General features: G+C 38.6%; 3 protein-coding genes across 3 annotated transcripts; 1 reads left to right on the top strand and 2 right to left on the bottom strand.

Annotated features, from left to right (window-relative positions):
• Window positions 1–200: 200 nt before the first annotated feature.
• LOC125561895 lies at window positions 201–2,224 on the bottom strand. Its single transcript, XM_048726686.1, has one exon. The coding sequence runs from the start codon at window positions 1,257–1,259 to the stop codon at window positions 474–476; it is 786 nt and encodes a 261-aa protein (XP_048582643.1). The 5' UTR covers window positions 1,260–2,224; the 3' UTR covers window positions 201–473.
• Window positions 2,225–3,172: 948 nt separating this feature from the next.
• Window positions 3,173–10,042, top strand: LOC5511026 (replication factor C subunit 2). The gene is made up of 11 exons (XM_048726685.1): window positions 3,173–3,389; window positions 3,479–3,548; window positions 4,513–4,554; window positions 5,031–5,137; window positions 5,443–5,544; window positions 5,632–5,732; window positions 6,548–6,642; window positions 6,800–6,862; window positions 8,066–8,131; window positions 8,431–8,625; window positions 9,358–10,042. Exons 1-11 carry the CDS (start codon window positions 3,226–3,228, stop codon window positions 9,454–9,456), a joined length of 1,104 nt encoding a protein of 367 aa, XP_048582642.1. The 5' UTR covers window positions 3,173–3,225; the 3' UTR covers window positions 9,457–10,042.
• A 5,449-nt stretch (window positions 10,043–15,491) lies between these two features.
• LOC5511040 (RING finger and transmembrane domain-containing protein 2) lies at window positions 15,492–22,110 on the bottom strand. The gene is made up of 8 exons (XM_001631431.3): window positions 21,465–22,110; window positions 20,553–20,629; window positions 20,122–20,222; window positions 19,586–19,739; window positions 18,645–18,791; window positions 18,061–18,126; window positions 17,796–17,900; window positions 15,492–17,217 (listed from the first exon to the last, which is right to left on the bottom strand). Exons 1-8 carry the CDS (start codon window positions 22,093–22,095, stop codon window positions 17,086–17,088), a joined length of 1,413 nt encoding a protein of 470 aa, XP_001631481.3. The 5' UTR covers window positions 22,096–22,110; the 3' UTR covers window positions 15,492–17,085.
• Between the last annotated feature and the right edge of the window lie 1,065 nt (window positions 22,111–23,175).

Here is a 23,175-nt window from a genome sequence, read left to right as displayed (position 1 = left end):
ACCAAGGAATACCCAGGAGAAACTACAAGCGCAGCAGCTTTTCCAACGTCGCATTGGAAACTTTTGTACCAGCGCTTTGATTCGCTCTTTTATGGCAGCCTCGCTTTCATGCCAATCCTGAATGCACGCGCAACGCCATCTGCCAACCAATTTATTTCAGAGGCGCTTTGCAAAGAAATGAAAAAATGCATATATTTTCACAGTTGATAGTCTTTATTGATAATGGCTCATCGTTAAATAGAAATGTGTAGCTTGTACGTTTTTGTAAATATTACGATGATCGCTAGGCACTGATTAGTTTTGCTAGCGAGCGCATTCAAAAATTTAAGTTAGAAAATCTTGTGTTATGGGGCAAGCCGAAGTCATTCTCTTTCTGCTGGAGACGCGATTTTCTCCAATATGTCATTTGTATTATTTTTTATGAGACTTTTTCTATTTACTACCCATCGTAATTACCTACGGCCCTACAAAAGCTAAATCGGCGGAAGTCGAACTACAAACTTTCTCACCATCCTAGGTGAGCTAGCTACACTTGGTGGCGGTGTGTTCGTGGCTGTGTTGCAAGCCTCCACTTCCCTCAGTGTGTCCTCCAGCCATTCCATCTCTTTGGATTGAAATGATACCCCCTCTACAGGAGAGGGCTGGCGCCATTCCACACGATACTGAGGCAGTTGACTAAAGAGTGACCCCTTCCACAGGGAACCCGCGCTGTCATTTCGTAACAATACTGGTCGCATCTTTGCTTTTCTTCTCGGCGAATGTTTTCTGTTTTCTGTAAATATGTAGCATAAAGAAGAATCGATAATTGATCGTGATGTTAAGATATCATAGCTTTCAACTTTAGGAATGGCAAAGACGGGTCTTTCATCCTTCGTTGAGATTGTGCGATTATCTCTTGATATGACAGAACTTGGACGCGTTTTTCTGCCCATGTTTGCGAAATCACCTGCTACATTATTTACACTGTTTCCGGTAAGGCCCTCGATTATCTTTTCACTACCTCGCCGCCACAAACCAGAATAAACAGCATCCAAATGAAGCTTTTTCTTTTTGCCCATGCATTTTGGGAGTCTCGGAGAAATTTTTTTTTCCTTCAAATTGATTTTTCGACCTTCGAGAAACGGTATTTCGGCGTCATTATTGCCTAACTCCAAAAGGCCATCCTCGTCAAAAGTTTCGTTGTCTCCGCAAATTGGTAAAGTCTCGCATATTTTGGCTTGCTTTTGAACGGCCTTCTTTGTTGATCGCTTGCTTTCCATTATTGTTATTTTCACCCTTGCGTTGTTTTACTAATCCTGGTGGCTATTCTTAGCGAATAGTTGTTGAGCCTTTTTGCTGTGTTCGCAAATTCGCGAAATCTTCTAAATGCATTCCTTGGATTTTTTTTCTCGCACGGCGTGAAGCTACTGCCAACTGTTAACTCAAAACTGTGTTAAGTTTATGGCCTTAAAATACTGTACTTTATCAAATCTTCATATGGACAATATATTTCAATGGAAAAGCCAGTCCTTGGTAACATCAGGTTGTTTGAAGGTTTTTCTTACACAGTGCGCACAACTTGTTCATGTTTTTCACGGCGCTGAAGCTTAGAAGCATTTTAAGGTGTCCATTCATCTCGAGACCAGCTTGTTTTGAATGCTAAACGATATGTCCCTTGGTCACATAACCTGACATTTGTATGAGAAACCATCATTTACATTTGTCTAATTTGAAACGCCTTTGTTTTCTTTCCGTCCAGTCTCCGAGAACAGAATACTCATTAACCTTAGAAAATGAGTGTTGTAAGGACACCGCTATGTTTGCTTTGCTTGAGATGAATTGTGCACACAAGGCTACATAATATCCTTTCTTTAATTGCCCGAAATTTATAACCTTTATTTCTTGCTAAGATATACCCTTTTTTGTTTTTGCTCTAGCGAAGAATTATCGTCTTTTTCTTACTTGTTTTGTTGCAATTCTCAAGTGACTCCTTACACTAATGGCCAAAACAATTGAACTCCCTTTTGTGTCGTCTTTACAACTAGATGACGTCGAAAATGAAATGATTGACTTTTCTTTTTACCTATGAAAGGCGTTCTGTCAAGGACCTTTGTTGCGGAGTTTATTCACCGTAACGTTTTATGATATTAGCAATTTTAAATTCCGAGTGCTGAATACTCTATTTCATATTATTATAACTTTGGCGAGCATTGTGGCGTATTATACGGGATCTAATGAAAGTTTTGGCGGGCTCTAATATATTAAAGCCCGCTGCTCTAATCCAATGAGAGGGCGGGGAAATTGCAGCGAGCCAATCAGAAGGAAGCAGGGATTCCCGCAGTTCAAACCGCTCGTCACATCGCTTGCCGTGTTTGGTTGTGTTTTGACAACTACCAAAAAACAAACAGGAAAACATGGCTGAACACGACTCACAATTTTCTCAGCTCGATGAAGAGGAGCTTAAAAAAATGGAAGAAGATTCTGTCCTCAAAAATACTAAAAAACAAACATCCTGGGCGATGAAAAAGTTCACCGAGTGGTGCACGAAACGAAGTGTTGAATGTGATTTTCACAGTATCAGCTCCTCGGATCTTGGAGGCATTTTACGCCGTTTCTATGCCTTCCTTTTGCTTCTAGTGAAACCATTGAGATGGAAAACATTAATGATTGCAAACAAGGCAGTTTATCTAGGGCAGGCGGGGAAGTGAATGTAAGTTTTTCATCATCGACCGAAACAAATACTTCTGCACAGGCTGTCATACCAAATTGTCACTTTTCCAATTGCACAATAAATTTTAATTCCTACAAGTGACATCCCATTAAACTTTCTATATTTTGAAACAGTTGTTTCGTTTACAAAAAGAACCTTAAACACGTGTATATTTAGCAACGTTTGTAAAGTGAATTGAAGCTGCATTTATTATGTTATAACAACTTTTAATGAATAAATATCACGCGAGTCATCCGCGTTTTCCGGTCTTGTTTTTGTTTTTGCGCTTAATGCTCGCCAAAGTTGTAATAATAGTAATGTAGTTGATGTTCTTGGGCGTAAATATATTTTGGGCCCTTCTCAGCGCTCGAGTCGGACCCAAAACATATTTACGCCCGCGAACATCAACTATATTGTTATATTTTTGTGAAGAGCAAAGGCAAATAAATACTATGATGGCGATAGTGGTCACCCTGTGTAGCGTATTACTGAACAAAGTTTTGGCGGGAAATCTTCCACGTGACCAAGTTTTCAAAATGGCGGACGTAGAAGCAATGGAGACGGATAGCGTGCCCGAGAAAAAGTGTAAGATGTCCGCGAATGAAAGTGAAATGCAAACCGACACTGAACGGCATTCTAAAGGAAAGGATAACAAGACAGTGAGTGAAAAGAAAACCAAAAAAGGATTCGAACTTCCATGGTAAATATTGTTTTATATTTAGAAATTTTCACAGTCATGGAAATGTTTCCTCTTTTTGTGGTTTAGCTAGATTTGTTTGTATCTTCTAGGGTAGAGAAATACCGACCGACCAAACTACATGAAATTGTAGGCAATGAAGAGACTGTCAGTCGATTGGAGGTGAAATTTTAAGGAGGCTCGTCAGTAATTCTTTAAAGCATTTTTTTTCAATTTACTCGTTATAAAATTGACGTCTAGTAGTCTCAAATCTCGTCCAATTTCATTCATGTTTTCGGAGGATGATTATACATCCGTATTTGATGGGCTGCTGTTTTATTTTATTTATCGGTAACCGATTTAACCGAGTTTTTAACATATGAACAGACCAGTATTTTATGAACTTTCCAATGTATTACCAAAAATAACAGATGATTTTTCTTTAAATTTGCGGAGAGACACAACTTCTACTTAGGCGTAAATGGCAACATTGCGTTATTTTTCAATTTGTTTTAGAGAAAGCAGATACACCTTTGTTGTTTTCAGCAAATTAAAGCTTAGTAGTTGTCTTCATATGTACGTAAGGGACATGGGTATAGATTATTTCTATTAGACATGACCAAAGAGCGAATTCATACAATTATTATTTAGATTTCGAATCCTCTTGAAAATTCAATGTCTTCACTTAAAGACAAATTGACAAATAAGCAATTCCGTGCTTCCTTGTTTTAGTGGAGCTTAGGGGACCCTACAATACAGTCACTCTCCAAGTTCTGTCCCTATCCCGAAATACAATATAGAGAGCCAAAAAAACTTGCATGCTCCATGGACCCTCTAATTATTCATGTTGTGGACCTGGGAGACATTTGCACCTGCATAGAGACATTTCTCTATTGTTATGTAGCAAACTGGTAACACAATCAACATTAGCACTCTGCACATGCAAATGTCTCCCAATTTTAAAAAAAAAATGCTATAAAGAATCACTTACGAGCCTCCTTAATTACATAAATCCAGCCGCCTTTTTGTCAAATTACAACACTAAGCTTGATAGCTTGATTGTCTTTTTTTTATCGATTGATATTAATTGAACAAATAAGGAAATGTTAACTTTATAGCAACTAAGTTGTGTATGTTTTTTCATCAGGTATTCGCCCAGCAAGGAAATGTACCAAATATTATTATTGCTGTAAGTAATGTGTTAACTGCAGTTGCCAATATTCTCTGAACTACTCAATCACCATCTGGCTTCCGTCATTCAAAAGCATTTTCTTTCGCAATCACTGAAGTGGTTTCTAATCACGCTACCAGAGCAACTTCAGACTACCCGTACACAAAGAGTTCTGAATGTGTTTCGCACCTTGAGTTTTATAGAACCAACCAGTAAATACAAAGAAAATGCAAATAAGTGGATAGGCATTCTGAAGTTTACCAATGCCACCTTTCCGTTAGGCCCTGACCAATCAAATGTTATTGTGTTTGTTTATATGACTGAAGCAGGAAGGCAGTTATAAACTGTTGGCAAAAGCTCACAGAATATTAAAAAAAGCAGTTAATATGCTCTTTTTACCTAACTCCCCTGTATAATAATAATACAGTATGTCTTAGGCAGATCAGGATGAAATACCAATTTACTCACTAAATACAAATTGTCCTTGTGTCCAGGGTCCCCCTGGCACTGGCAAAACCACCAGTATCCTGTGCTTGGCACGCGCTCTGCTAGGCGTCTCCCTTAAAGATGCCGTACTTGAGCTTAATGCATCTAATGACAGGTATAGTAGTAGTGTAACATATAAAACCAAGTGATTACACAGTGGAAGACCGAATAACACCTATTGTATACAAATTACTGGTCAACTATTGGTATAACAAATCCCAATAGGATCACAATTAACTATTGTGATGCAGAGAGTCCATAATGAAAGGATATATTCTTTAGTCTTTACTTTTTATTTATGGCTTGTTCGGATTGTATTTCTGTCCATTGTATTTAGCTTTTATCATACTAGGGTGTCTGTATGATGAGAGTCCACTCAATAAACAAAAACTATAATAAAAAGCATTCTCTTTTCCTCAGGGGTATAGATGTTGTCCGCAACAAAATCAAGATGTTTGCCCAGCAAAAAGTAACTCTTCCCAAGGGGCGGCACAAAATTATTATTCTTGATGAAGCAGACAGGTACCTAATGATGCTTGTGCATTATTGCAAGCCCCTGTAGGTTAAGAGCCTGAAAAATATTAAACATTTTTTTTTATCCATATGTAGTATGACTGATGGTGCTCAGCAAGCTTTGAGAAGAACGATGGAAATCTACTCCAAGACCACAAGATTTGCCTTAGCTTGTAACACATCTGACAAGATAATTGGTAATGCTATAACTTATACATTTATCCATTTACACCTTTTTTGTATAAAATACTTATATAATGCAATATGGAAAATATTACTAGTTAAAAAGATTGGGTACTGGAAGAGTATGCCCCTAGGCTTCCAGTTAACAAATGATCTTCAGTTCCAAAATTTCATCTGAATTTTGTTTTAAAACCAGGTTCCACTTTAATAGAGAAAAATTCCTCCTACCCACTGGCTCAAGAACAATCAGTTATTAAGCAGTCATCAATGAGTCAGAATGCAAGAACAATTGCTCTGAGTACAAAATTAAAATATATTCTGAACCAAATTAAATTTCATTCCTACAGTAGACTTGTCGACCAAAAAAATGTCTATTTATCATAAAATAATCTGATACCAAACTAAGCTTCTTCATCACAGTGATAAAAATTTGTGCAGATTCACTAGACTATGGATAGCACAAAATTTGAAATTTTGCTCCAAAAATGGAGTGGGAAGCAAACAACTAATTTATCAATCCATTAGCACAAATGTCTTGTTACTTGTGCAAAAATGGTATTATTCCAACAAACTGTTGCTCAGAAATGAGCATTTTTACAGGAAACATATCATTTATGACTGCTAGGGTCATGGTGTTCTGATAATAATTGCAAATTCAAGCCCGAGGTGTGAAGAGCTTTCCTTTTTATAGTGGAACCTTGTCTTCAAGCATGTCAAGGCAGAACCATGGCCCATTATAATCTCCTTCTAAGTGGAATGCTGCAATTAACACTTCTGATCCAGCAGCATTATTCTAATGCTGATGGATGTTCTTGTATTTTTGTCTCAGAGGCTATTCAGTCAAGATGTGCAATACTACGTTACACACGGCTAACAGATGCCCAGGTGTTGACAAGACTACTGGAAATATGTGATAAGGAGCAGGTTAGCATTGTTATGGCCAACCCAGCCCCTCACTTGCTTTGCAACAAGCTATTTTTATTTTATCTAGAACCTTTCAATTAGATAATACTTTTTCCGTAACTTTCCATGCATCAAGTTTATCCCTTTATCCCCCTTTACTTATGATAATTCTCGACAGGTGCCGAAAGTAGATGATGGACTGGAAGCTATAATATTTACAGCAGAGGGAGATATGCGGCAGGTATTTAGCATTTCATTTTATTTTTATGAAATTTGGAATTTTTGTGCCAGATTTCATGCTTTTTTTACTCTTGTCGTGATCAAATTGCTAAGTGACCTAGATAAGTGACTACAATATTCTAATCAATAAAGATTCAAAGTCCAATTTTAATGATTTTTCTAAGATAGCAAACAAAGCTTGTTGGAGTCCAAAAGTAAATAGAAATTATAAAAAAGTGTACATAGCAAGAACAAGTTCTTTACTTAGATCGAAGCACTTTTAAATTAGTCCTTCATTGATGTTCTGATTCATTGACGTATTGATTTTTAATAATAGTTATGATTTTTATTGATGTATTGATTTTTAATAATAGTTATGTTTAATAATGAGTTATTTAATAATAATTTTAAGGCACTCAAACCATGCATCAGGTCTTGATTTATCTGGGATCAGTTTGGTGTGAACAAAATTTCGATATGTTTACCCTGGTAACCATAGCAACCAAGTTTTGAGACAAAGGTTAAATGAAAATTAGGCAAAACACCATAGACGCCATATTGAAAATTACCCAGAAGACCCTGGGGACGAGGTTGCACACAATTAGCAATATAAAAATCCTTTTTATATTCCTCTATTGTAAAAGAAAGTAGAAAAAAAATCTTGGAAAAGATATTTGAATTATTACTTTAATTTAGAGTCTATTTGCAAACTTATGCTATATTAAAGGTACCATGCCAATCAATGATGTCACAGATGTCAGATATTGTTGTTATAGAAACAGTGTCACTAATAATATGTCAACTGCAAGATAATAAGATTATCCAAAAAAGACATACAGAAATACACATCTAAAAAAACAGAAATATTGCCCATTTCTGCTCACTTAAGTGACGTCACAAAGACAATTTTTTTTAAGAATATCTGTCGCTTATTGAATAGGAACTGATTATGATAACTTATTTGGATTTTGGATGTTCTTTGCAAAGGTTTCAAACGAATGGCTATTTATAACCATATGTTCTTAAATGATGTCATGATGACGTTGTATTGTGTTGTTATGGCAACACGATACACCACTTTGTTCCTCATTATCAGATAATGATTCTTTGAAAATTTGGACATAATAGCTCCAATGGTTAAAAAGTTAAAAAAAAATAAGGGCCTATGATGCTAAAACGGATATTACTTATAGTAAGTGATACCATTTATTTGTTATTTTCACAGGCTATAAACAACCTGCAATCAACATACTATGGATTTGGCATGGTCAACAGTGAAAATGTTTTTAAGGTATTGTCTAAAATATACTAAAATATACAGTCAACTTTCACATTACAGACACCGCTCTATCACAGACAGCTTGTTATCATGGGCAGAAATGCAATCCCAAATTAGACCAAAATAAACCCAACCCTTGCCTTATAGACACCCTTCAAACACTCACCCATCGTTATCAGAAAAATAAAAAAATCTGAAATTCAAAGAGTTTACAGGCTCAAATCACAGGCTCTGACTTATACTGGCTACAGCCCTGATTAGAATAACACTTAACAAAGATTGTAACAGTTTCTCACATTTTGGGCTTATAGGTGTGCGACGAGCCCCACCCGCTACTCATCAAGGAGATGCTTAAGTCTTGCTCAGTTGGGGATATAGATGAGGCATACAAAGTTCTTTCTCATCTATGGAACATGGGATACTCCCCAGAGGACATAATCACAAATATATTCCGTGTGTGCAAAACTGCACCAATAGCAGAGTTTTTAAAACTCGAATTTATCAAGGTACAAACAGATGAGCACCTTATGAAAGATATATTTTGTATGCATAAATTCACCTTTTATTGTGCAGTGCCGTGCTTTAGGAGCAGGGAGGATTGGGGAGGAGGTATGCGCCAAAGTTTTTTCTGAAATAATAATGAAATGACCAGTAAAGGGTGCCTCTGTATATTCCCCCCCCCCCCCCCAGTCTTCAGAGGCCTGTTATGGCCTTGCTTTGGAGGACTCTGTTATCATCTCCTATGCTCTCTTACAACTCAGTACTGCATAGTCTAGTGCAAAACAAGTTTTGGTTGCAAAAAAATGCCTCAGATTACCAAACTGATGAATCTTCGGGAGGGGCACTGGCCTATTTAAAGCTACCTTTTGTTTTGTTTAGCAGCATTCTTATTTGCTGAAGGCCTTCCAATGTATGCCAGTTCATTTATGATTGTTTACAATTGTGTAGTTCCAGAATATATCCATATCTCCCCCCCCTCCATGGAGGGGATTGGAAATTCAGGGGGTGGGGGGCTCAAACAAGCAGGAATTTCCAAAGGGGAGTGAAATGCCCTTTTTTCTTAACAGTTACTGTATTTTTTTTTTCCAGGTGGTCGGAAATCCCAGAAGTGTGGGGGGTCATACCTCCGACCCCCTTCAAGGGAGGGGGGGGTATGGATATTATCTGGAACTACACATTTCGGTATACTGTATGGAGGCATGACCAGTCTGACCATACTTCTGCTTTATTATTCCCAGGAAATTGGTTACACCCACATGCGTATAGTGGAAGGTGTCAACTCACTTCTCCAGCTCTCAGGGCTGCTGGCTCGCCTGTGTAGCAAGGCCACAAAGTAGACTAGCCAGGTGGTCTGTGGCCAAGTCAACACTCGTAGCATGCTAACCAGTCTATGTAATCTGTCTCTTTGTATAGGTCCTGGTGAAGTTACTTAGTGGACTTCTCAGTAAACCAACCGTGGAGTCTATGTTTAATCTATGTTTAAGTAAGTATTTAGCATGATGGTCTGCCTGACCAAGTCCATGTTGGTCTCTTATCTAGCTTGGCTGGACTTTGTAGTCATCATGTTAATCTCTGGGCAACCAAGAAAGTTTAGAAGCTTCTGAAATAAAAGATGGCGGGGAAGGGGTGGAGGAGGGGGGGACGGAGAGGTGTAAAGGGGTTTTGGTGTATCACAAAATATACTGATATATAAACAAGAGGCGACCTTCAGGCGAACATTTAAGGGAGGGGTGTGTGTGTAAAAAAAAAACGAGTTAAGGGTGCACATGGCCCAACTACTGTACCCTGAAGCGCTTGCCAATAACTATAACACAATACCCTGTGTTTTTCACTGGTGTACGGTTGGATAAAAACACTATTTTCCATTTTATGATTACAAAAGTTTGTATAAAAAAAAAATAAAAGACAATGTTTCCTATACGACTCTGAGTGTCATGTTGAGTGTTTGCTAGATGTTGGCCTAGGTTGTTGGGGTCTCGGTTTTCTAGAACTGGGTTGCCTTCTCTCAATAGGGCCTGGCGTATAATTCTAGGACCATGATGTTTCAATATGAAAAAGAAATTAACAGATCAGTCATAAACGAGACTGTGTCATACCACCTACAGTGGTACCTATATCAAGCGGTCACACAGGAGACTGCCATACCGCCCACAGTGGTACCTATATCAAGTGGTCACCCGCGAGACTGACATACCGCCTAGAGTGGTACCTATATCAAGCTGTCGGTCACAAGACTGTGCCATACCACCTAAATTGGTACCTACATCAAGCGGTCACCCAGGAGACTTCCATACCACCTACATCGGTACCTATATCAAGTTGTCACCCAGGGGACTGTACCATAACATCTGCAGTGGTACCTATATCAAGCGGTCACCCAGGAGACTGCCTTACCACCTGAAGTGGTACCTATATCAAGTGGCCACCCAGATGACTTTGCCATACCACTTACAGTGGTACCTATATCAAGCGGTCACCCAGGAGACTGTACGTATTCTACCTAAAGTGGTACCTACCTTAAGGGGTAAAAGTGATGGGGATGAAAAAATACCCCTAAAAACACCTGCACACCAAAAATACCCTAAATATACCTCAGAAGTATTAAAAAAAACACCATTTCTAAGAGAACAGCCTATTTTTTTCTCGGATACCTCCCAAAAAATACCTGAGGCACAATTTTGACCCCTAAAAAATACGACGAGCATCCCTATCAGTTCGACATTGGAACCCAAACAGGAGACTGCCATACCACCTACACTGGTTCCTATCAAGAGACCATGGTCTCTTGTTCCTATATAAAGCGGTCACTCGCAAGATCGCCATACCACCTACAGTGCACCTATATATAGCGGTCACCCAGGAGACCGTGCCATACCACCTACAGTGGTACCTATATCAAGTGGCCACCCAGATGACTTTGCCATACCACCTAAAGTGGTACCTATATAAAGCGGTCACCCAGGAAACTATACGTATTCGACGTGGTGCCTATATCAAGTTGTTACCCAGGGGACTGTACCATAATATCTACATCATGCAAATTTTGCTGAATTCCCTAATTGCCTGGATAGCAGGTATGTAGTTTTAGATTTCTTTTGAGCCTCTGTGAAGCATCCCTTGGGGCATTGATACTCTTTCCTCGAGCAAAACTCAGAGATGATACTTTCACTCTTGGCGAGAGAGCAAATTAATTGCCATCCTATATTCTACATTTAGTAACAGCAAATTTATTTTTTCCAGCCCTCGCGTCGCGTGTGGTTGTTTTGCCCTCCAGTTTATTGTTGACAATTTCCCACAATAGAACAAATCGTTTTTAAGGCGGACTGTCTTAATAAACGCAGTGGAAAAAGACAAGGCAAACACTTTGCCAATATATATTACGTCGTTTGTTAATCTGTTGTCTGCCTTGAATATATCTACGCTTGGTCTCATGGTCCCTAATCTTTTATGGCTTGTGGTGAATGGAGGGGAGTTATGTAAGGGTTAAAGTAAAATAAACAATAAAAAAAAATATTTAAACAATTGCTAGTAGTTAATTGAGGGCCCGTGACGAGAAGTCTTTTTTATCGGAAATTAATTCTGTTTCTTTTTTTATTTTGCATATATCTTACGCTCTGGTCATATTAAAAACCCTGTTATTGGACTTTTAAAAGCTCGTTTACAATGGCCTCAGTTTAAAACGCCTACCAGAGTGCCATTGTTGTTTTACGAAAGAAAAATACTTGCGGCTACGAACAAAGTGAAGAGTATACGAAAGTACTAAATGCAGACGTTTCCATGACAACTGCAGGCAAATTTAACGCGCTCACTATAATAACATGCTGAGTAACATCGCTCGTTTCTTCTCCTTGTACGTATCCGGTAGATATTTCCATTTTCTAAATTACTGTGTCTCTTTTAAGTGCCCAAAACCCTTTGCTGAACCTGTGTTCGCGACGAACGTCTGCTCAAACCAGCTGCCAAACCTACACACACAGACTTCCAAAAGTCAACTTTAGTTAAAGATGCTCGTAGGGGGATTTGCATATGAATTCGTCGAAAGCAAATATTCAATAGTTCTTCAGAAGTTGTCGGTCTTCGCTTTGGTCGCCCGCCGTAATGCCTCAGACTAATTTATAGCAGTTACTTATCTCGAAGACCACGCTTTTAGCTATGGTCGCAATAGTTGGATTTCAAGCGATATGTTCATATCATATCGCTCAATTAAAATTAGTGTTTTTTTTTTCTGCTTATCCTATCAAATTTTGTGGTTCACGGGTTTTTTAACGAGAATTACTTTTGGATGTCAAAATGATGTTCTGATAGCGCTATTTTTGTCGCGTCCCCGCACATATCATTCAAAAGTCTTGATGGTCTTAGAAAACATCTCTAGACTAAATCGCGCCCAGGAAAAAAAAAAAATAATAACAGCTACATTAAAAGCCCGTTTAGCGAAACTTTTAAAGTTCCACTTTGAAGAGATTGTGATTCTTATATTCTCATTTCAATAGGCAGTTTTGGAGTTAAAAATAGTTATTGGTATAATTCACTTCATTGGACATTTTCTGCACTTTCTGTATGTCGGCTAGGAACCAATTGTCAAATGGATATCTTGTGTCCTCGTATTTTCAACACAGAATAATTAATCTTCAAGAAATTACATTAAATTACATTTCTTATTTTTCGATTTCTTACTTTCCGTCCTTCCAGTTCTCTTTTCGGCTGAGTTCGCAACAGTTGTTTTGCTGATAACTTTGCAAGTTTCGTCCTTTTTCTTGACATCTTTTGCAACGTCTTTAAGCCGTTTTTTAGGTTTTCCCGTATCCTTATTTTTAGCACCAGCAGTCGCAGGTTTTCCGTCCCGTTTTTGAGCGGTTGTTTTTGTATTGAGCTGTTTCTTAGCCGGCTTGGAATTGCTATAAGCGAACAGCTCCCTCTTGTCGTGGCTCCCTCGTCGCTTGTCTTGCCCAGTCACGGTCAAATTTTGCCCGAACTTATAAGCCATGAGAGGAGACTGCCACGGGCTGGAACCAGGCATGGAAGGAGTGAGAGAACCTCGGGGACTAAGCCTTGAACATGATGCCGCAACGGTAGAAGTAATAGGATTCATAGTTCACGCAACAATCAAGACAAAGATACTCGTTCACCTCGCGCAAAATGCTCAAATCCACAGTCGCAACACCGCGGCTCGACTTCGACCAAGAGAGTTTAAGTCAACGCGGGTGGCGTATCCGAGGGGTTATCCAAGTTTTGCCGCAGCCAAATCATTACTGGCTTTGCTCGGAGTTTCAAAGTTGCCACCACCGAACTAATACAGTGTCGCCGCCGCTAAACAGGTTGCAGCGCACGATGAATTAATACCCAATACAAGAACTGTAGAATATCTCCCTCGCTGTGTTTACGAGCCTTGTATCATCCAATCGGAAACTTGAGTGATCTTGAGGATAACTCGGACGAATATAATACCCGGTTTTTGATGTACGCATAAATTGAAGCACTAATATTTTAATTCTACCGGTTACTTCTTAATACATACACAAATAATTTTATTCTGTGTATTCAACGTTGTATTTTCGTGGATCTGTGAATGCGGCGGTGGTTCTCTCAGTTTGCAACAGCAGCACGAAGTTTCTTTAATTAGAATATTTGATTCGCGTTAGAACAATATAACCGCAGGTGTTTTTTGAAGATTGCTCTTTCTTCAGAAATAAAGGGCGCCTAAGGGAGGGAACCGCGCATGCGTAGAATGGACACAGGACAACAAAATGAGGCTAGTGAAAAGTGAGGAGCATATGGTATTCTGAGGTAGATATTGAACAAAGAAAGCAATACACTCTCTTTTTTTATAAGAACGTTAATTTTCAGTTGAGGCTGGGCCGTTCTTATTTTTTGTACATTTTAAGGCTGAACATGTTCTTAACGATGTTCTTAAATTTTAGTGTATATAAGAATATAATACTCAATGAATTATTAGGAAGAGAATTACACGAATGGTCAATAGCAATAATAAGGTTGTTACTATGAGCACAGTTTTGATTCTGCATTTTAGAACGCAATTTTCTGCTATCTCAGCCACGGGATGTTCTTAGCATGTCCTTAAAATTTTGTGAACTCTCAGACTGGACGTTCTTACAAAAAAAGGTTCTTATAAAAAAAGGGTGTATGCGATTATATGCAGTCTTTCTCGCAAAAGTAGACCACATTACATTAGTGTTAAGCACTTATCAGATTGCTGCAAAATCTTAAGGAACAAAAGAAATAAAGAAAAGATAAAATCATGGCTCCCTCCTTTGAGGGCGTCGAAAGAATGAAGTGCCGCGTAGAAAAGTCAATTACGCCACAATTCGGTACGTTCGCAGACCATCTCTGACGTTGTCTTGGGAGCTACTGCTGGTTTCAGGGAATCAATGTAAACAAACTCAGATCTTTAGCATTACCAAAAAAAATGAAGATCTCTTGCGGTTTTATTCCATGTGATTTTTCTGATATAACGATGATCTCCCAGGTTCCACCGTGTTTACTGTCGAATCCGTTGTATCGCGACCCGCGTTTTCAAAACACGATTTGTTTTGGTTTTCTGTTCTGTCAGTAAAACAATTCTGAGCCAATCAAAGTCTCGCTTTGTGCACTTTACTGGCTATCCTCTTGACGAAAACCAGACAGTGTCGCGACAGAAAGCCGGGCAACTGCACTAGGCGAGAGATGGCAAGAATCTGATTGGCTTAGAACAATTTGACTGGCGGAACAGAAAATCCCAAAAGACAAAAACAAATCGATGTTTTGAAAATGCGGAGTCGCGATACGAATTCGACAGCAAAGTCTCTCGGTTGTGAGGGAAAAGCTGTGACGATATTTTAGTGCAAGAAAAACTCAATGTTAATGAGATGCACCTTTCGGTAGCGAAATAATTACAGCTTAGTGACCCACCCCCCTAAAACAGAATTACTGTATTGCTAAAGCATAGAATGTTCTATGTATAATGAGGTATTCCAAAACGATTTCAATATTCAAACAAAAACCAAATCATTGTCACACGTTTGCGATTGGAAAATGGCAGTTATTCGACGGAAAGGAGCCAAAGGTCTCCTGTAGAAAGAAAAACGTATATGGATAGGGTTCTGAAATCGCTCGAGTTTATTTATCGACATTATTTTTACCAAACGTAACGATAAGCACCTTTGGTCGTAGAGCAGTCATTCATCATTTGTACTGACGTTTAAAAATTGAAAAATTATTAACAAAAACAAATAAAAATTCTAAGATCTTAGATCACAAAAGTCCAGTAGTTTTTTTTTCTCTAAAATAAATATTTGATGTTCGGTACTTTAAAGTTCTGAACCCAAATAACATAGAACATGAGCACACAATTCAGGTTAGTCAAGGAAACAATAAATAGGCTCTTAAAACTCCTGTTTATTAGTTCATCACACAAATAAAAACAAATAATTAAGTTGATCATTCTCACGCATGAGTTGGCCAATTGCTGCCTCTCTATTTCATTAATATTTCAACAAATAAAACCCGCTAATCTTTTTACGTTCATCCCCATTTTATTAAAGAGCTGTAGTCAACCATGCAGACAGGCGATGAATACTTGGTAAAAAGGGTAAATCACAACTTTCACTTCCTTTCAGGCAAATACCGCAGGATAGAAAATCTGCTCTCTGCCAATATGGATTTTTTCTTCTATGTTATCCATTGCGGCTTTTGTTTCTATTCAATATCCGCATGAAATCCTTGGACATATTGTATGCCGCCGTGGTGCGATTTCGCCAACTACTGTGTCATCAAAATACCTGCACATATGTCGCATTCGGGTCGGCTTTGCCTCTTCTATGAATATGCTCCATTAAAAGTTATTAGGTCATCAAAACACCTGCACATATGTCACATTGGGGTCGGCTTTGCCTCTTCTAGCAATATGCTCCATTAAAAGTTATTAGGTCATCAAAATACCTGCACATATGTCACATTGGGGTAGGCTTTGCCTCTTCTAGCAATATGCTCCATTAAAAGTTATTAGGTCATCAAAATACCTGCACATATGTCGCATTCGGGTCGGCTTTGCCTCTTCTAGCAATATGCTCCATTAAAAGTTATTAGGTCATCAAAACACCTGCACATATGTCGCATTGGGGCTGGCTTTGCCTCTTCTAGCAATATGCTCCATTAAAAGTTATTAGGTCATCAAAACACCTGCACATATGTCGCATTGGGGCTGGCTTTGCCTCTTCTAGCAATATGCTCCATTAAAAGTTATTAGGTCATCAAAACACCTGCACATATGTCGCATTGGGGCTGGCTTTGCCTCTTCTAGCAATATGCTCCATTAAAAGTTATTAGGTCATCAAAACACCTGCACATATGTCGCATTGGGGCTGGCTTTGCCTCTTCTATGAATATGCTCCATTAAAAGTTATTTTGTCATCAGAAGACCTGCACATATGTCACATTGGGGTCGGCTTTGCCTCTTCTAGCAATATGCTCCATTAATAGTTATTTTGTCATCAGAAGACCTGCACATATGTCGCATTGGGGTCGGCTTTGCCTCTTCTATGAATATGCTCCATTAAAAGTTATTAGGTCATCAAAACACCTGCACATATGTCACATTGGGGTTGGCTTTGCCTCTTCTATGAATATGCTCCATTAAAAGTTATTAGGTCATCAAAACACCTGCACATATGTCACATTGGGGTTGGCTTTGCCTCTTCTAGCAATATGCTCCATTAATAGTTATTTTGTCATCAGAAGACCTGCACATATGTCGCATTGGGGTCGGCTTTGCCTCTTCTATGAATATGCTCCATTAAAAGTTATTAGGTCATCAAAACACCTGCACATATGTCACATTGGGGTTGGCTTTGCCTCTCCAAGCAATATATTCCATTAATAGTTATTTTGTCATCAGAAGACCTGCACATATGTCGCATTCGGGTCGGCTTTGCCTATTCTATCAACATACTCCATTAATAGTTATTTTGTCATCAGAAGACCTGCACATATGCTGCAGTGGTTCCATCTCTCCACATGGGGTCGCCGGCAACGCGTGCCCTGCACATTGGGCAGGTCTGCTCCCGGTCGAACCACAGCGAGATGCAATCCTCACAGAAGATGTGCTGTAAAAAAAAATGTCCAGTGTAAACTGCATGGATTGTGCAATATACTATATTTTCGTACCTACTAAAGTTGTTTGCAAACAGCAAAAAGGTCTGCGTAGGCGTTGTTGAACCAGGGAAAATGAAAAAGGACTGGGTGACTGGAAGACTTTCCGAGAAGATAAAATACCATACATACCTTACAAGTGTCGAATATTATTAGTTCAGCAAGTTCTACTTGACAGATTGGACATTACCAAGCATACCTTACAAGTGTCGAGTATGATTGGTTCAGCAAGTCCTACTTATAAGATTGGACATTACAAAGCATACCTTACAGGTGTCGGGAATGATTGGTTCAGCAAGTTCTACTTAGAAGATTGGACATCACAAAGCATACCTTACAGGTGTCGAGAATGATTGGTTCAGCAAGTTCTACTTGACAGATTGGACACTACAAAGCATACCTTACAAGTGTCGAGTATGATTGGTTTAGAAGTTCTTCTTGGCAGATTGGACATTACAAAGCATACCTTACAAGTGCGTAGCATAATTTGTTTAGCAAGTTTTACTTGGCAGGTGGGCATTACAAAGCATACCTTACAAGTGCGTAGCATGATTGGTTCTGCAAGTTCTTCTTGGCAGATCGGACATGAGTTACCAGCCTCCATTATTTGCTCCTTGGATGGCACTGAACCATATTGCTACCAAAAGTAAACGAAAACATAAACTAATGAAACAACGATAAGGAATGCGTAGTTAGTAAGAAAAGGGGGAAAATGCTGCCGTGGGGATGGAGAGCATAAGTAGGTAATTATGAAAACCCATTACTTATCAAGTAATGTTTAGCACTTTGGCACATACCACATCACGTCGAAACGTCTGGTATGCACTATGAACTTCCTTGATCTTGCCAAATAACATCCTTGCCTGAGGAGAAATATTGTTGACAAATAAATAACAGAAACATCATTTCTAGTAATCAAAATTATCAACATTAGCGGCTGAAGCTGAAGGGTGTCTTACCACTCCGATTTTGTCACAAATCCTGATTCCTAATACGACCTTTATGGAGATAAGAGCAACATCTTCCATACTTCTTTCTTACACATCTAAATCTACTTTAGTGTTGCTAGCTTTCTCAAACAATGCCAGGTGAGAGGGGAAGAGGGTTGCGGTTTTTCCCTTATTCAATTTGAAATTAGCTATTCTTTGACTGAACAGTAGATGCTATAACCTTTGGATCTGTGGGATGCATATCTTCAAGACCATTTATCCCTTAGACTGTGTGTGTTTTTTTTTTGCATTTATGAATTTTTGGGTTGTTGGGTATACTTCTACAAGCCGGTACAGGCCTGTTTAGGGCTCAATGGATTAAAAGTCTACAGACCACTCTAGGTTTAGGACTTTGGGAGTTTACAACAGTAAAGAAATAATTTTGAGCTCACCTTGAGAATAATATAAATGGACGTTGCAACAAATGCAAAGTACTCTCCTCCATAGTTATAATCAGTGAAGTAGCCAAACCATAACGCGATGGGGACCAGCATACGATAGAATTGAGAAAGATGCTCAAGCAACATGTAGTATTTGCCCTGATAACAAGAACAACATTGAGTCAAAGAAATAATAAATCTCAAAGCGATATTTCAAAATAAAAGGGGCAGGAGGCAGCTATTTGTGTACAGTATGTATTGAATTTGTGTACAGTATGTATTGAATAGCTGTTTGGACAAATGACTTTGCCATGAGATTGAATGTACTGTAACAGAACAATAATGGTAATGCACAAATATCCACTCGTATACTATCACGAATCTCACAATTTGAATGGCTCCCTTACTATCTATTAAGCCATAGATAGTGAGTAGCGAATAAGTCGTGACAAAAGCAGTTATTTATTACTGAGAATTATTAAAATCTTCATTTATTTGAAGGTAGTATAAGAGTGGATTTATACTAAAACAATTAGGCCACAAGTTCGAGTTTTCAAATAGTCAACTTGGCACTACACATCTCATTGATTATCTATATAGAAATATACAGAATTTTATCACATACTTTTCTGAAGACAAGTGCCCTGTTATGCCTTAATATTAACGAATCAGTTAAGCTTTAGGGACACATCCATACTTGGGAAACATTACTGCCGTGGCATTAACATACTAACACTCTCTCATTCATTTAAACTGCGTGGCAGCACATGTAAATCCAGAGTAATTCAGCCTTTGGCTGCAATTCTGAATAAAGTCAGCCCAGCTTCCTTTCCTTTTTTGGCCTAACGCTCAACTAAACATAACTAAGCTAATGGGCCACTATCAGGTGTGATCAGTAGCAGAGTGTTTTGAAGTGTTTAGAAAATCAATTAACTATATGTTGGGTGTCTTACCCTTTTCCTGAAAGGTATAACCTTTCTATGCATTACAATCACAACTGACTTGAGCGCCATTGTGATAAAGCGTATGACAAAGTCTGTGATTCCCACACACCAGAACACCATCCAAACCTCCATTCGGTGGAAGTTAGGCCTTCTGAATATAAGGCTGGGAATAGATAGTTCATACAAAGTTAGGCCTTCTGAATATGAGGCTGGAAATAGAATAGTTCATACATTTTTATCAGCTGAACATCATCATCTTTTATCAGCTGAGCATCATTATCTTGGAACACCAAGAGCCACACCAAAGGAGCTCGCATAGGACAACAACCCCGTTTTTCTGATAAGGGATATTTGGAAAAGGGTGGGATTCCATTCAGATGACATACACAATCTCACAAAGTACTTTTTCAATAGACTAAAAACTGTGGAGGATTTGATCTACAACCAGGATGGCGGGCAAAAGAAAATCTTGAAAACTCTAAGAATTGTTTTATTTTTGATAAGTAGATATAAGAAGACCATGAGAAATGCAAGGCTAAACTTACCAGTTTTCTAATTGCTGGTTATAGAAAACATAATAAATAAAAAACACATTTCCTGATAAAAACAAAAATGTCCACATTGAAATTCTGTAAAGTCTTCTGTCCTAAAAGATAAAAACAAATGAAGAATTGTCTTTAAGGATTCCCAGATATACTGTAATCTAAAGAAGGTCTATTAACAGGGCTGGTAATAATACATATCATATATAACAACGTCTTGTGTAACTCATTTTTACAACTAAGATTCATTTTACAAAGAGATATAGCCAAGTCTGTTTTTTCACATTTTAGCCTGCCAGGCATAAGCCTTTCAATTTTCTATGCCTTCAGATATTTAAAGCACTACTGAACTAAACTATTAGAAAACCAATCCCTTTTTTAGCCCTATGAAAGAATGCCCATAATGATTATATATAACATGTAGTACTATATACCTTCAAAGACACTTGTCTTTTGATTGTATTATTTGCATGAAGAAATGTTCCACATAATCCAATAAACACGAGTATTCCTGTTGATAACAACTAGTTAGCTTAGAAATATATCATTTACCATATACCACACAGGAAAACGTGTAAAGCATAGGGGGGTAACTCTATATTTATTGTTTCTTTCTTGTTTTTTTTTCTTCTCTTTTTACTTTTCTCAAGTCCAGAATCCCCCTTTCAGTCTTCAGGGTTCAGTGGCTGCTGTCTGATTAAATGGCAGATTGAGACTCTATGAAAGTGGCAGATGGACAAATGGGGGATGAGATAGCCACCCAAACCTTCACATGCCCCCCACCCAACCCATCCATGGGATAAAGTAGTGTCTCAGTAGTTTCTTTAAAAAAGTCAACCAACCACTCCTTTGTTATTTTTTATAATTGAAAATAAAAACATTTCATCAGAAAGAAACCTAAAAAATCGTTTGAAGTCTAATATACATTATTAACAATATTTGATTGAGCGTATCTCAGGTACTTGTTTGAGTTACCTGATAAAATTGATTCTTTGAGTGACTCAGTTATGGCTGATTGGCCTTCTTTAAGATGAAAATTAAATTTGTATGCAGGTTTTATAACCCTTGGCTTGTATAGCTAGGTTGTATGTCTAACAAACCATAGGCCATGTCCTTAATTATCCCGATGTTTTCAAAACGGTGCTCAAGTTTTATAAAAGCAATACTGCATTGTACATCAACACACAACCCACAACATTGTCACTGTCACTACCACCCAGATAATGGAGAGAACGTTTTGCACTATGTGATGATCATCTTCCCGTAATATCGATACATGATGAAACCAGATGTGCGAATAAAAAAAGAATGCACGGAAGTAACTTATGAAAAGATACCGTACCTACCTAGCCTATGGTCCCACATTATCCTGCTCAGTAACAACAACACGAAGGGGACACTTCTTTCTAAATACGATATTGTGCCTTGGAATTCCATTCTATCCGCTGGATTTCGCCCGTTGTTTGATGTCTGGTTCTCAGTACTTCCTTGTTGTTCCGGTATCGGTTCTTCGGTGTCCGAAGAATTTCCAGAGTTTGTGTTTGGATTTGAAAATCTTCCCGACTCATTTCTCATACGAGCTGAATTTCTAGTCATCCCCGCTTCCATTGAAGGCATAACTTGAGACAAATCCACAAATGTAGAAGGTGACATTGGTGATCTTGGAGAAGAAACGCTTGTACGGGAATTAGAAGAACGACTTGCTCCGAAACTGGGCACAAATTCACGTATAACAGATGTTATCGGGTTGAGATTCGACAAGTTGATTTGACCATTGCCTGTCGTGTAAGACCAAGAAGCTGATCTAACGTGTGAAGTTCTCTGTCGGTTCATAGAGGAAGACCTGCTAACTCCTGAGTCAGTTGGACTGAAAGTACCGTCCGCCATTGCTTGCTTTTGCTTTCGTGTTTTGGTGGTGTAGGAGAGGGACTGGAAAGGAGACAAGGCCCGCAGTCCTCTCTTATCAGCGGAGAGCATAATCGGTAGGGGTAGTAGCCTCCTCCGTAGGCGTCTCGAGTGTTTTGGGCCTTTTATTGAAAAAAAAAAAAAAAAAAAAAAAAAAAAAAATTAGAGCAGAGTCAGGAGAACATGAGTACTCAGGTTCTACTTCGAGAAAAACAGGCGGGACTTCGAGAAAAACAGACGGGGGTGCTCGACAGCAAAGTCAATTTTAACCCTAAGGGTTAAAATTATTTTAACCCTAACCCTAAGGGTTAAAATTGACAACAATTCTTACCCCTAAGAGATAGCACATTGGGTGTGGTCGAAGGAATTTTTAACCCTGAGAGATAGCATTAAAAAACAATGCTCGTTTTAATTGGCTGAGGGATCCTATATTGTTATGTTACCGACAATATAGTCGAAAGTATTAACCGATCAGTTGACTTGTGGTTTATTGTAAAATACGTTTAGAGCGATTTGCCCACCATTTAGCGTGAGACACCCTAAAAGATAGCAGAATCGGAAAAATCCTCCTCACCCGGCGTGAAAACCCCTAAAAGATGGCAGAATCGGAAAAAAAATTCTAAAACAAACCCTAAGAGATAGCAGTTTGTAAGAATTGTATACCCTTAAAGATAGGCAGAGCAACCCCGTCTATTTTTCTGGAGAGTCCCCCCCCCCCGGGGGTAGCTAGCTGATGTTGATGCTGTTCCGGGCGAGGAGCCGGTAGTCATATGCTCAGACAGGAGAACAAACAAGACCACCCGCAAGGCGGCCCAAGGCTTAGGTCGCAAGAATAACCGAAGGATCTGCAGGTAATATAAGTTGGTTTTTCTTTTCTTTGTTTTGCGTTTAAGAAATTTTCAAACCCGGGAATCAATAGTTATGATATTATGGAATCAATCGCCGTGTTTAGTTAATCGTGCCTCCTTCAATTTTTATTTCTCCTCTAAACGTTTTCTGATATGACAAGTGCATTACTAGCATCAATTATTCTCTCATTTTAGTGTCTGAGGGTAAGTGTAATTGTCGTATTATACTTTATTATTAGACCATACACAAAAACTGGAAATCGACTCTGCCAAATTTTCGTCTTTAATAAGACTTCTTCTTCTT

This window comes from Nematostella vectensis, chromosome 4 (assembly GCF_932526225.1).
Source record: "Nematostella vectensis chromosome 4, jaNemVect1.1, whole genome shotgun sequence".
Taxonomy (NCBI): Eukaryota; Metazoa; Cnidaria; class Anthozoa; order Actiniaria; family Edwardsiidae; genus Nematostella; species Nematostella vectensis.
Note: the sequence above shows the minus strand (reverse complement) of the source record. Positions and strands in the feature narration are given on the sequence as shown.

What these genes read in the sequence shown, in the direction of transcription:
- LOC125561895 (XM_048726686.1), bottom strand. Translation starts at nt 1,259, where the DNA reads ATGGAAAGCAAGCGATCAACAAAGAAGGCCGTTCAAAAGCAAGCCAAA.
- LOC5511040 (XM_001631431.3), bottom strand. Translation starts at nt 22,095, where the DNA reads ATGCTCTCCGCTGATAAGAGAGGACTGCGGGCCTTGTCTCCTTTCCAG. An exon ending in AAAGACAAGTGTCTTTGAAG is followed by an intron (nt 20,223 to 20,552) that starts GTATATAGTACT and finishes TTTATCTTTTAG; the next exon opens with GACAGAAGACTTTACAGAAT. An exon ending in AACCAGCAATTAGAAAACTG is followed by an intron (nt 19,740 to 20,121) that starts GTAAGTTTAGCC and finishes ATCTATTCCCAG; the next exon opens with CCTTATATTCAGAAGGCCTA.
- LOC5511026 (XM_048726685.1), top strand. Translation starts at nt 3,226, where the DNA reads ATGGCGGACGTAGAAGCAATGGAGACGGATAGCGTGCCCGAGAAAAAG. An exon ending in CTTAATGCATCTAATGACAG is followed by an intron (nt 5,138 to 5,442) that starts GTATAGTAGTAG and finishes TCTTTTCCTCAG; the next exon opens with GGGTATAGATGTTGTCCGCA. An exon ending in CACATCTGACAAGATAATTG is followed by an intron (nt 5,733 to 6,547) that starts GTAATGCTATAA and finishes TTTTTGTCTCAG; the next exon opens with AGGCTATTCAGTCAAGATGT.